The 15,095-nt window shown below is 37.1% G+C and overlaps 1 protein-coding gene across 2 annotated transcripts in view; it reads left to right on the forward strand.

Moving 5' to 3' along the window:
* The window catches only part of PIK3C2G (phosphatidylinositol-4-phosphate 3-kinase catalytic subunit type 2 gamma), a 361,732-nt gene that overhangs the window by 311,622 nt on the left and 35,015 nt on the right, over positions 1 to 15,095 (forward strand). For both annotated transcript variants that reach the window (XM_060194432.1, XM_060194433.1), the window contains exon 30: positions 5,560 to 5,635. In XM_060194432.1, the coding sequence (XP_060050415.1) occupies positions 5,560 to 5,635 (76 nt within the window). The remainder of the gene's footprint in view (positions 1 to 5,559; positions 5,636 to 15,095) is intronic.

The following is a 15,095-nucleotide window of genomic DNA, read 5'->3' on the forward strand; positions in this document are numbered from 1 at the left end:
CCACATAGCCTTGTAAACTAATGAAATATCAATATAAACTATTCTTAAATATGTGAAAGGGTCAAGGGTGGGGGTAGATATAGTAATGGTTATGCAAAGAGACTCTCATGCCTGAGGCTCTAAAGTCACAGGATCAATCCCCCACACCATCATAAGCCAGAGCTGAGCAGTGCTCTGGTTTAAAACACACCCCCCACACACAAACATTTACATATGAAAGGGTCAGAGAAACCTTTTAGAGACAACATATTGATTTCTATAACTACAGGGAGTGAGATAGAAGGGAGGAAGTTATTGGTTGTAGACGAGGAGGCTAGAAATCAAGGTGATAGAGTCAGTGATCAAGGGACAGGAAGGGGTGACTATGGGTTACAGAGTGAGATCAGTAGAGGTAAGTTCAAAACCAAAGAATCTAACATAATAAAGGCTGACTGGAGTGAGTTTACAGTACATATGAATTATGACAATGGAGGAAATAGAGGGCCGGGTGGTGACAAACATAGTATGAAGTGTAAGGACCAGCGCAAGAATTCTAGTTTGAGCCCCAGCTCCCCACCTGAAGGGAGGCCGCCTCACAAGTGGTGAAACAGGTCTACAGGTGTTTTTCTCTCTCCCTCTCTGCCTTCCCCTGCTCTCTGGATTTTTCTCTATCTTATCCAAGAACAAAATCAGCTATAACAACAAGGGCAACAAGAACAACAAAAAGGAAAAAACTACTTGTTTGTCTCCAGTTTCCTAATTTCAAAAATAAAGTAGTTAAATTTGGGTTGAAGAATTAAGAAGAAAAAAAATTCTTGGGGGGCCAGGTGGTAGTGCAACTGATTGAGCACACACACTACAGTGTGCAAGGACTCTGGTTCAAGCCCCTGGTCTCACATGCATGGGGAAAGCTTTACGAGTGGTGAAGCAAGGCACAGGTGTCTCTCTGTCTCTCTCCCTCTCTATCTTCTTCCCTCTCAATTTCTCTCTCTCTCTAACCAATAATAAATAAATAAATAATTTAGAAAAAATAACATTTTTCATAATGTCAAACTTCCCTTCGTAGTTTAGGACATTCAGGTTGAGTGGCCTTGACCAAATGCATGTCCACAGGTTTTCTAAGCATCTCACACTTTAAGGTCTCCAAGCAGAATGCAGGATGCTCAGTAATTGTGAATTTGAGGTACACACACATTAGTATAGAAGTATTGATGGGGTGTTGGGCTGTAGTGCATTGGGTTAAGCGCACATAGTGCGAAACTCGAGGACTGGTGTAAGGATCCCAGTTCCAGCCCCTGGCTCCCCACCTGCAGGGCGGTTGCTTCACAAGCGCTGAAGTGGGTTTGCAGGTGTCTATCTTTCTCTCCCCCTCTCTGTCTTCCCCTCCTTTCTCTATTTCTCTCTGTCCTATCTGGCAACAACAACATCAATAATAATAACCACAACAATGATAAAAACAACAAGGGCAGCAAAAAGGAAATAAATAAAATAAAAAACTGGAAGTGTTACAAATATTACCTGGGCAGCCATTTTTATTTTTTTATTATTAATCCTACCTGTCAGGTCTCTACTTGGAGGGCCTTGAAAAGTATGATTATATTCACAGATATTGTAAAAATGGAACCCCCAGAGTCACTCAGCATACAATCGCACAATTAACTGTAGTCACACTGCATGGAGGTCAATATAAACCCAACTGAGAATACTGGTTCAAGCTATCAGTGAGAGAGCAATTTTAACACAATTATCTAAATTATCCAGTAGCTCAATGTGCTAAAAAGCTGTGGGATACATGAATATAAGAAAATACAACTGTGGGGGGAAAAATCTTAAAGCACTTCAAAGTCCATCAGTATTACTTTTTCTAGCTCCTTATCTCCTTGGTTTCTCTCTCTAGTAACTCTGGATTATGCTTTTCCTAAAGAATGAAAGTAATCTTGCTTCTAGAAGAAATTAGTTTTTAGCAAATCTTCCCCACCCGAAATCACATATGAAGATTTCAATCATATGACACTGCAAACACCTGGGGCTAATTAGCCAGTGGTGACATTTCAGACAGTAATTGGGAAATAGTCTGCCTCCTATTGAAGTTTAATAACTACTGGATGGTAAGGCCAAAATGTTGCTGGGGAAAAAATAATTGACTAGTTGTCAAAAGGTCAAAGAAGGTCAAATTTCCTCCAACAAATTCTATACTAGAAGCTTTAAAAAAACTGATTTAGTTAGCTCCCTCAATACAGATACATCCTTGAAGATATATTCTTTTCTTTAAATAATTTTTTATTTGTTGTTGATAGTTCGTTACAAGGTTGTAAGATTACAATGTATACTTCCATATCACAGTCATCACCAAAGTTCAATATCCACACCACACCCATAAACAAACTTCCATCTCCCAAAGATAACCACCAGAGTTCTCACAAGTCATAGCTTTCTTGCTTCTGTTTTGTTTGGATTTTTTTTTAGCAAGTTCATTTTAAATCAGATATCTAGATTCCATATATGAGTGAAGCCATATGATAGTTGTCTTTCATCTCTTATTTCACTAAGAATAATCAATATCTTGAAGATAGATTCTTATTTAAACAAGTTGGCAAAAGTGCAATATGCAATTAATTTACATGGTGCATGAAACTCCTACTTCGATAAAAAGCATTTGCATTAAAGATAATATATTCCACCCTTGAAGGCAATGTTAAGTTTGCTTCTGTTAATAAATATTCATGGAGCTGAAATATCATATTAGGCATGAGTAAATACATGACAGTCCCTGCTTTTGATATCTCACTCATTAAGCTAATAAGACTAGACAAGAGAGTATGTCATAGATGTGGTGAGTAGAGGAGAAAAGGATAGAAAAAAGACAAGATAAGAATATATGACACATTTGATAAAATATATATAATTCAGAAGGGAAAAACAGAAACCAGGATATATATGAGAACTAAATGTGTCTTGACTATGAGGCAAGAATCCCTTTCCTTGGACTTGCAGATGGCCATCTTTTCCCTGTCTTTTCACATCACATCATCTTCCCTACATGAATATCTGTGTCCAAATGACGCACACACATGCATCTGTCTTACAGAATTAGGATTCCATCAACATAACCACATCCCAATTTAAGAACTTATATCAGCAAGTATCCTATTTCCAAATAAGGTCACACTGAGGGACTGTAGCAAGAAAATTAAGAGTTTCCATCTATCTTTCATTCTCTCTAAAGTACAGACAAAAACAATTAGTATTGAAGGAATCAAATCTGGAAGCTTAAGTTTCCTGGAAGAGACTTGAAAGAAGCATTGCACAGAAGGAGAGAGAAGGCAGGCTTGGGGGAGGGAGAGGTGCAGTCACCTTGGCATCAGTGCATGTTAGGCCAGGGAAAATTATCAATTATTTAGTGATGCCCCTCAAGTAATAATGGAGGGAGTCACTGAAAGGACTGCTTTAGCTGTATAATGACTTAAAATAAAAATAAAATTAAAATCCCTGTGTGTGCCAAGGTTACAAAGGAAAAGCTATTCTTAGAGTCACCAGCTAGTCTGACTACTCATTTGGCATCTGGGTTAAATGTCAATGTGTTTGTGGTGATTCCAGTTTTAAAAAGAAGTACACTTCTCTATACTAAAATTATGCAAAAAAATGAATTTCTATTAAGACATTCAGTATCGTCTGTTTTGTCCACTAAACTATTCTCTAAAGTCAGCAGTCACCTAAAACATTTTATTTATTTTTCCACTAGTTAATCACTGAGGCTCAGTGCCTGCACAACAAATCAATCCTTCCTTCCTTCCTTCCTCCCTCCCACTATATCTTCCTCCCTCCATTCCTTCCTACCTTCCTTCCTTTTTCCCTCCCTTCCTTTCTTTACTTCTTCCTTCCTTTTTTAAATTTGTTGGGACAGACAGAATTTGAGATGGGAAGGGGAAATAGGGAGAAAGACAAAGTGACACTTGCAGTACTTGTCTATTCATCTTCCCCCATACAGGTGGGGAGGCAGATTGTAAACCCAGGTCCTTGTGTATGGTAAGGAACATGCACAATTTACTAGGTATGCCACTACCTGGTCCCCAGCATGTTATGATTCTAAGTATTCCACCTAATGCACCTGGATGAAAGTAATGTAGTTGCTACTGAGTGTTCAAGAATTGAACCTTAAAGAGTAATTATGACTAATACGCAGGTGAAGATCCTTAGCCAGATGCCAGGACCCTGAGATCTAATGCATCTCTGGGTAGAAAGAGATGAACTACAGTTATATTGGCAATAATCTAAAGAAATCTGGAGGTACACAAGACATCCCAAGATGGGACAGTGTCAAGTAAGCAACCTCAACCAGAACTCCAAGAGAGTATATGTTGGTAGAATCATGTGTAAAATCAAAAAGGAATGAGGAAAATCAAAGAGGTTTTTTTTTAAGTGAAACATACATCAAGGGAGTAATTTTTTAAACATTTTTCTTTTAGTATCTTCATTCATTTATTGGATACAGACAGCCAGAAATAGAGAGAGAAGGAGGTGATAGAGAGGGAGAGAGACAGAGAGACACCTGCAGCACTGCTTCACCACTTGTAAAGCTTTCCCCCTGCAGGTGGAGACTGGAGGTTTGAAAAAGGATCCTTGTGCACTGTGACATGTGTGCTCAACCAGGTACATTACCAACCGGCCCCCATCAAGGGAGTAAATTTCAAGGTACAAATAACAGGTAGTTATCCATCAATATAGAAAGGTCAGAACATATTTTTTGGGGGTGGACATCAAAATACAGACAGGGGTGTTTAATACCTAACTACAATACCCCCTGTCTAAATGTTATAACATCAGGTACACTTTGTTGGTGCCCTAAGAAATGTTGAGTTTTTCTCCTCTGGTCCTCCTATGCATAATTCTCCAGACTCTCAGGGAGAATGCCAGCCACCAGAATTCATAGATAATTGTATGTTGCATTATCCTTAGGCCTATGAGACTATTAGATGTGAACTCACAACTTATTCTATACTTCTGCCTTGGAGCCTGAGAGTTGTAACAAAGGACAGCCTTTCTTACTGAACAGGCCTCATGGTATTTTTAGACAAAGAAATGTACCTGGTTAAAAAAAAACAAACAAAAACAAAATCAGACATGTTTTTATAAGCATGGCACCATAGGGAAAATCAGGAGGATTTCTAACAACAAATGTCAGGAAGTCTGGGATTAGGAAACTTTTCAAAAGTAATAATTACTTACTAAATAGGATTTTGTATTCTACTGAGGGTAACCATTCTCTGAAAATTTTGTCCAAAGGTATACCTCTTTTTAAAAAAGATTGCTATGATATTTATGAAAAATTATAAAAATTCTAGAATGTAAATATAAGCAATTTCCAAACTTCTTGAAGAAACAAATATTTCTAATGTTATAAAAGATTGGATTAATAAAGGCAAAATTATACTAATGACTAATAAAGTTAACATGTTTCTCAAAGCATAGAATATGTGATAGGAACCTATTAAACTTATTATTTATTTTGGTTTCTTTTTTAACATACTGGTGAATATACATAAAAATAAGAATGCTAAACTATTTCATCTTGTTTTTCAGAGTGATTGTGTACTTGACTTTTTCCTCTCTGAACCTATACAACAAACAGTTGAAGAAGAATCACTTTGTGATCTAGGCAAGTAATCTCACCACTGTAACTATGTACAATTACTACACAACTAAGGGGTCTGATGGTGGTGCACCTGGTTGAGCACACATGTTACAATGTGCAAAAACCCATATTCATAACCTCGGTCCCCACCTGCAGGGGGAAAGCTTTGCAAGTGGTAAAGCAGTGTTGCAGGTGTCTCTTGTGTCTCTCTCCCTTTCTATCTCCCTCTTTCCTCTTGATTTATAACTGTCTCTACTCAATAAATAAAGGTAATAAAAACAATTACTACACAACTACAGTTGTGTAAAATACATCTGAGTTGCAGGGTTTTTTTTTTTTTTCAATTTGCAAATTAAAATCTTTGTAGAACCTTCGATGATTGTTTCCAAAGCATTTTAGCTCTTAGAATATGTTTTCCAATGTAAATTGAGCACAGATGCGTCTGATTATAATAGCTACATCATGTCACAACTTCAACTCCTATCAGTTAGTGGTGCATTGAGATAAAAACTGCATGGCATGGAGCTGGGCGGCAGCGCAGTGGGTTAAGCACAAGGACTGGCGCAAGGATCCTGGCTCGAGCCCCCGGCTCCCCACTTGCAGGAGGGTCACTTCACAGGCAACGAAACAGGTCTGTAGGTGACTGTCTTTCTTTCCCCATCTCTGTCTTCCCCTCCTCTCTTGATTTCTCTCTGGCCTATCCAACAACAACAACAATAATAATAATGATAAACAACAAGGGCAACAAAAAGGGGGGGATGACCTCCAGGAACAGCGTATTTGTAGTGCAGGCACCAAGCCCCAGCGATAACCCAGGAGGCAGAAACAAAAACCTGCATAGCATGAAACAGCTCCTATCCTCTATATAGATAAAAATTTTAAGTTTATACTCAATATCTTATAGCAATAACAACAAATATGATAATGATGACAATACTAATTATCATGGATTATCTGCTAATATCATTCTTACCTTTTAAAGCACAGTGATTTCTCTACTTTCTTCATGCAGTTTTATTTTATTGCCAAAATGCCAAACTAGTCCAGTATAATAATAAGCCCTCTTCTTCCACATGTGTATCAATTCTAATTAGCTTTTCTATCCATTTTCCTAGATTGACAGAGACCCTTTGAAAAATGGATTGTCAGTTTTTAATGTTTTAATGCTATTGTATTACCGGTGGTATCAAATACTAATACAGACATTGGTTTTTAACTTGTATAAGATTTGCCATCCCATAATTCATGAACTCTCACTCTCCCACCCCGTTTTGAGAACCTCCAGTTTTTCTTGTCATTTTAGCCATATATATATTTGATTGTCTGCATTTAAGATTGGGTCCATTTGCTTATCACTTTTGCTTCTATCTGCTATCTTAGTTACTCATCCCTTACATGTACAGTTTCATACTACCAGATCAGGCTGTGTAGCACCACTGCTTGTTTCATTTGTTATATATTGTTCTTTCTGTTGGTCTTGTTTCACTCAAAGTAACTTTAAATCAAGGGCTCATTCCCATACTACGCACTGTAGTGACAAGTGTTAAATTCATGTGTTACAGCCATACCCCTCTCAATCTTCCAGTTGTGCTCACTATGTGACATCACTCTCTAAGATATTTTGCTTACATGGTCAAACCATGAAAAATATAAGTAAGATAGTTTTACATTTTTATAGGATTTAGCTGAAGAATTATGTTAACTATGTAACTTCTTTCATTGTTAGAATTCACAAACACCTAGTAAGTACCATCATTTTAAAGACATTATTATATTAAATTGGTATATATTATTATATATTATATGGCTTTTATGATATATAAAACATCAAAATTGTGGAAGATATAAGAAGTATTTAAAACATACTAGAAGACTATCACAACTTGTTTCTCTTAATTTATGAAAATATGAGAGGAAAAATGAATAAGTACAGAGCAAAAAGTAAAGTATCTTTAAAAAGTTCTCTTTATTTATTGGATAGAGACAACCAGAAAATGAGAGTGGAGGGAGAACTAGAGAGGGAGAGAAGAAGAAAGACAACTGTAGCACTGCTTCACTACTTGCAAAGCTTTCCCCCTGAAGGTGGGGATCAGAGGCTTGAACCTGGGTCCACTGTAGCATGTGCACTCAACCAAGTACACCACCACCCAGGCCCTAAAATATATTTTTATCAAAATGAGTTGCCTGCAAATAGAAAATGTGTATTCATGCATGGGACCTAACAAAACCTATTTTTAGGAACTAAAAATTCAATACATGCTGAAACACAGTATGTAAACATATTTTTAATCATAAAATGAGACAATGTGGTGAACTTCAGAAAAATGAAAAGTATGTTTAGGTAGGAAAAAATACCTCTTTTGAATAACTTAGGGTAAGAGGATTTACAAACTACAGTTGCAAGGTTTCTAAACAACAATGATATTGGACAACTTAAACATCAAAAAATAAGCAAAACAGCAGAGGAAAACTGGAATTAATATCAAAGTTATGTACCAGTTCAAAGAAACACAAAATAAAATGGAGAAAGATGAAAGTACATATTAATGAGTTAGAAGAGAGGAAAAGCACACACAGTTAATCAGAAATTTAAAAGTAAAAAGTAAGTAAATAAATATGTAAATGTCCATTCTAATGAACAGAATGGGGATGAATATATATTATATATTTTAGAATAGAAGCATGAAGTGATCATCAAATGAGGTAAAACTGATGAAGAAGGACAACTTTGTCCAGCTGTACAGAAATGATTTTGTAAGTTTCTTTAAAATAGATTATGTTACAGAAAACACAACTCATCACTTGAGAAAAAATGATTCTAAGTGCCCATTTGATGGAGTAAATGTGAAAACAACCTTTAAAACAGTACCAATTCAGAGAGTTTCTAGAGGAATTATATCAAATCTTCAAAAGGTAGATAATTCCACTGTTACACATTCCAGACAGAGAAAAGTAAGGGAAAAATTCCCGTATTGTTTTTATGAAACACATAAAGTATTTATATTTGTAGCTCCAAAGATTAAAGGATTAAAAAAGAGAAGTCGTGGGCTATCTCACTTATGACTATCAAATGGAAAGTTCTAAATAAAACATTAATATAAATAATCCATTGGCACAATATAGGAAAATAATTCCCGATCATCATAAATGTAAAAATGGCTCAATATTGGTAATGCACACAACATATAATGCATATGATGTTAATGATTTAAGAAGAAAATTCACACATTCATCTCTACAGACTCTGAAAAGGCATTTGGTGAAAACTCAATAAACTTTCTTGATGAAACACTCAATAACATAAAAATCAATAGAGCTCTAGTATGAGAATATATATCTATGTTGGTTATAAAACCCCCATAACACATGACAGAGAAGTATTGGAAAATCATTTCCACTGAAATAAAGACACTTATGTCCAGGTTCCTGATGCATTCCACTGAAAGAATTAGCCAACATATGGTCCTCTTCTCTGGATCTCTGCTTGGGACTGATTCTCAACAGCAAAACTATTCTGCTTATCCTACCTTAATCTATGACATGGCCCCAATTCTGGTAAGCCCCAATACCTTTATCTTGTGTTTCACTGGCTTTTTTCCTTATTATTATATTCAGCATGTTGTAACTATACTTACTTGACTCTGTTCTTGCTACTATGGAAGTGGCAATAGAGGAATTCTATCCAACCTGATTCAAGGACTTAAATCATGCTCTGTTCATAACAGGCAAGTACATATTTATGAAATGACGTAACCAACATTTAAAAAGAAGTTGGAAGCATAAATTTTGGTAAGGAAAATACAAAAACGTAACACTGCTGGCAAGTAATATGATCAAAGACCTAGAAAAATAAGAATGAATTAAAAACTGCCACAAATTATGAGAATTCATTATTCAATAGGTAGCAATTTGATATACAGATTGCAAATGATCCTGTTCCAATGTAATATTATCTAAATATACTTTAATTTTTAATTATATTTAATAACTAGCTTTAATATATAATCAAAGTTAAGAGAACTGATAATGATCAAGATCAAATGAGGTGGACCTAGATATAGCTTACCTGATAGAGTACATACTTTATCAGGCCCAGGGATCTGGGCTTGAACCCTTAGCACAAACACAGGAGCACCTGCCTGTGAAGTGGTGCTGTGGTATCTCTCCATTCTGTATCTCTCTGTGTCTCTCAATTTTTAAAAGAAAGAAACTGGCTGCCAGGAGCAGAGGAGTCCTGAAGGTAGGTGTAGAGTCCCAGTGATGACTTTTATGGCAGAAGAGAGAGAGAGAGTGTGTATAAAGGTAAAATATTACTAAGATATTTCAAAATGCTTTGGAAGGACATAGCATATTTTGAAGTAATTGTATGTAAAGTTATAATGATATCTGATATTTCTAATTTTTTTCTCTCCACTTTTTTTTAATTGGAGAATTAATGTTTTACATTCAACAGTAAGTACAATAGTTGTACATGCATAACACATGCAAGTTTTCCATATAACAATACAACCCCCACTAGGTCCTCTGTCATTGTTCTTAGACCTGTATTCTCCCCACCCATCCACCCCAGAATCTTTTACTTTGGTGCTATACACCAATTCCATTTCAGGTTCTACTTGTGTTTTCTTTTCTGATCTTGTTTTTCAACTTCGGCCTGAGAGTGAGATCATCCCATATTCATCCTTCTGTTTCTGACTTATTTCACTCAACATGATTTTTTCAAGGTTCATCCAAGATCAGCTGAAAATGGTGAAGTCACTGTTTTTTACAGCTGAGTAGTATTCCATTGTGTATATATACCAGAATTTGTTCAGCTACTCATCTGTTGTTCGACACCTAGGTTGCTTCCAGGTTTTGGCTATTACAAATTGTGCTGCCAAGAATATATGTGTACACAGATCTTTTTGGATGGATATGTTGGGTTCCTTAGGATATATCCCCAGGAGAGGAATTGAAGGATCATAGGGTAGGTCCATTTCTAGCCTTCTGAGAGTTCTCCAGACTGTTCTCCATAGTGGTTGGACCAATTTACATTCCCACCAGCAGTGTAGGAGGGTTCCTTTGACCCCACACCCTCTCCAGCATTTGCTGCTGTTACCTTTCCTGATGTATGACATTCTCACAGGAGTGAAGTGGTATCTTGTTGTTGTCTTTATTTGCATTTCTCTGATAATCAGAGACTTGGAGCATTTTTTCATGTGTTTCTTGGCCTTTTGGATCTCTTCTGTGGTGAATATTCTGTCCATGTCCTCGCCCCATTTTTGGATGGGGTTATTTGTTGTCTTGTTGTTGAGTTTGGCAAGCTCTTTATATATGTTGGTTATTAAACTCTTGTCTGATGTATGGCATGTAAAGGTCTTCTCCCATTCTGTGAGGGGTCTCTTGGTTTGGTTAGTGGTTTCTTTTGCTGTGAAGAAGCTTTTTAATTTTATGTAGTCCCATAGGTTTATACTTGCCCTAGACTTCTTTTTTTTTAAATTTTTTATTTAAGAAAGGATTAATGAACAAAAACATAAGGTAGGAGGGGTACAACTCCACACAATTCCCACCACCCAATCTCCATAACCCACCCCCTCCCATGATAGCTTTCCCATTCTCTAGCCCTCTGGGAGCATGGACCCAGGGTCGTTGAGGGTTGCAGAAGGTAGAAGGTCTGGCTTCTGTAATTGCTTCCCCGCTGAACATGGGCGTTGACTGGTTGGTCCATACTCCCAGTCTGCCTCTCTCTTTCCCTAGTAAGGTGTGTCTCTGGGGAAGCTGAGCTCCAGGACACATTGGTGGGGTCTTCAATCCAGGGAAGCCTGGCCAGCATCCTGGTGGCATCTGGAACCTGGTGATTGAAAAGAGAGTTAACATATGAAGCCAAACAATTTGTTGAGCAATCATGGATCCCAAGCTTGGAATAGTGGAGAGGAAGTGTTAGGGAGGTACTCACTGCAAACTCTAGTGTACTTCTGCTTTCAGGTATATATTTTGCAGTAGTTTATGGTTACGTGTGCACATAAGCTCTCTCTCACAGAAACTGGTGTATATCTAGGTTATGGGACTTTGTTAGAAAGTGAACTACCTGAGATGAAATTAGAGTGTACTATGAAAGGAAAGGTCTCACCTGAGTAATGAAGCTGAAGGGTTGTCATTCCACACGTGAAGTCTCTGGACATAGTCTGCGGTGAAGCATGTTGAGGTGGCAATCGTTGCGTTGGTTAGGTTGTGATCGGCGGATGCAATATTATTTGGTTTGGATTGGGAGATGCATACGGGAAAGTGGGCCCTGTCCAAGGGTTCCAGGACTGGGGGAAGTAGGGGCTCTATAGTGGAGATGTGAGGTTCCTGCTGTCTTAGGGTTCAAAAAGACAATCGATAGTTAATGTTATCATCACATTATTTGGTAATTGGGTTAACTTTGAAAAGTCCCTTTCTTATGGTTTGCTGTACAGTATCCAGTATCTTGTATATAGCTGTGCTATTGGATGCTTCTAATCTACTTGGTCTAGGCTTTTGAGTGAGTCTGCATATCAAATACAAACCCTATATATTAAAAAGATTCAGTTTGTCTTTTGAGAAACTTTGAGACATACAATTGATTTTCCCCCTCTCATATTAATTAACTACTGATTTATATGTCTACAGTTTGCTAGGAGTGTACATAAACACCATTCCCACCACCAAAGGACTGTGACCCATCCCTCCTGCCCACTCCCACTTCTTCTTTATAACTGGATTCATTTCATTGAAGATGTCTTGAAAATTTATGCAGAAAAGAGTTCTGCCAATATTTTCTTCTAAGTATCTGATAATTTGTGGTCTAACATCCAAGTCCTTGATCCACTTGGAATTTACTTTTGTATTTGGTGAAATACAGTGGTTCAGTTTCATTCTTCTGCATGTTTCAACCCATTGTTTCCAGCACCATTTGTTGAAGAGACTCTCCTTTCCCCATTTAGTAGTCTGGGCCCCTTTGTCAAAGATTACATGTCCATAGGTGTGGGGACTCACTTCTATTCCACTGGTCAGTGTGTCTATTCATGTTCCAGTACCAAGCAGTTTTGATGACAATGGCCCTATAATAGAGTTTGAGATCTGGGTTCTGTTCTTTTTTCTCAAGATTGTTTTGGCAATTCTAGGTCTTTTCTGGTTCCAGATAAACATTTGTAGCATTTGTTCTATTCTCCTAAAAAATGTGGTTGGGATCTTGATGCGGATAGCATTAAATTTGTATATGGCCCTGGGTAGTATATTCATTTTGATGATGTTAATTCTACCAACCCATGAACATGGACATTGAAATATAGTTTAAAAATATAACAGATTTATTTTAGACAAAACTAGTTAATTCTACTATTCATAAACAAAGAAAATCCTGGAAGACTTAGCTAAAGCATATCAAGGTGAGGCAGGTAGTCACCACATCCAGAAGAGCACATATGGTACTATGTGAGAGGATCTGGGTTCAAGTCCTTGATCCCTACCTACAGAGGGGAAGCTTCATAAGCAGTGAAGCAAGTAGTTGGTGCCTCTTTTTGTGTCTTCCTCTCTATCTCCTCTTTAATTCTCTATTTCTATACATGTCAAAAAGGAAAAACGAGAGAGAGAGAAATGTTACCAGGAACAGTGTAACTGTTGTCTAGATAGTGAGCTGCAGTGGTAATCCTGGTGGCAATTGAAAATATTAATAAAAAGAAAACAGAAAAGAAAGAAAAAAGGAAGGGAGGGAGGGAGGAAGGGCATAGCAAAGGATAACTCTAGCAGATTAAAAAACAAGATAAAAAATAAAAGCATGGGAGTCGGGCGGTAGCGCAGTGGGTTAAGCCTACGAAGCGCAAGGGCCGGCTTAAGGATCCCGGTTCGAGCCCCTGGCTCCCCACCTGCAGGGGAGTCGCTTCACAGGTGGTGAAGCAGGTCTGCGGGTGTCTGTCTTTCTCTCCCCCTCTCTGTCTTCCCCTCCTCTCTCCATTTCTCTCTGTCCTATCCAACAACAACAGCAAAGCAACAATAATAATAAATACAACAAAAAACAAGGGCAATGAAAAAGGGAAAAAAATAAATAAATTTAAATAAATAAATAAATAAATAAAAGCATATACACATTACAAAGTTTCAGTAATAACATAGTTTGGTGCTGGCACATACTTATCTAAATAAATGGAGTATAACAGAACAGCTGTAAATAAAGTCCAATACATCTGAGAACTTACTATGTTGCCATGCCAGTTTGGAAAAATTTAATGAGTAGTGCTGGGAGGTCACTAAAAACTATATTCCAAGATATGTAGCAAATGGATTAAAGATTTTAACTGTAACCACAGTGTGACAAGCAAACATGAACAGCATCTTTTATTATCTCGGGATGAGCTGTGTCAATACTACTGAAAAATCTAGAAACTGCAGCAACTTTTCATAATAAACACTATAGGAAGGTTCAAACGAATAGAAAGATTATAAAATATTTGCAATATCTAATATTCTCTATTACTAATAGTATAAATGCTAGAAAAACTTGTTAATGCATAGTTCGTTTTATTGTTGTTGTTGTTGTTGTTGTTATTATTCTTTTATCAGAGCACTTCTCAGGTCTGCCTTGTGGTGTGGGGGATTGAACCTGGGACTTTGGAGCCTCAAGCATGAGAGTCTCAGTATAACCGTTATGCTACCTCCCTCACCCTGCATAGTCTTAAGATAACTTTTCATTTTTGAATCATGCAGGTATGTTCTCATCTAAAAAAAGAAAGTTAGATTTAAAAATACTATAATGCTAAAGAACCCAGTGCATTATAAATATGTATTTCCTGCCTTAGCTCTATGCCAATTGCATACTATGCATTTGGACATCTCAATATAAACATTTAATAACTATTAATATTTAAATAGTCTCTGGGGTTGCTGAAAATGGTTAGATTAAGCATAATCAGGTTTCTCTGATGAATATGAAGTAGAAAAATTAAAATATTTTTAGTCCAGGGAGCAGCGCAGTGGATAAAGCACTGGACTCACAAACACGGGGTTCCAAGTTCAATCTCCGGCAGTACATGTACTACAGTGATGTCTGGTTCTTTCTCTCTCTCCTATCTTTCTCTTAAATAGACAAATAAAATATTTTTTAAAAAAGAAAATTTAAAATAGTCTAGCATCTTTGTTGTCCATATGTAATAGGTTTTCTCAAAATACTCTCTGAGTTCTTCATTTAAATTTACTCTTAGCTTCTGCCCCCATTTTTACCCCTATAAAGCATGACGAGGAAGAATACAGGCTATACAGATGGATTAACCCTGCACTGTCTATTGTTAGCATGACCTTGGACCACATGACTGCTTCCTCATGTGTGAAATGGAAGAAATGCAAACTATGTATTTTCTATGAAGATGTAGTGAGTTAATAGACATAGAGCTCTTTGCCCAATGTTTGGCACACAATTAAGAGTTCTAGAGGCCAACAAGATAACTCACTTAGATACTGTGCTTCCTTTGCCATGTGTTCAATCAAGGCT

The sequence above is a fragment of the Erinaceus europaeus genome, chromosome 7 (genome assembly GCF_950295315.1).
Source record: "Erinaceus europaeus chromosome 7, mEriEur2.1, whole genome shotgun sequence".
Taxonomy (NCBI): Eukaryota; Metazoa; Chordata; class Mammalia; order Eulipotyphla; family Erinaceidae; genus Erinaceus; species Erinaceus europaeus.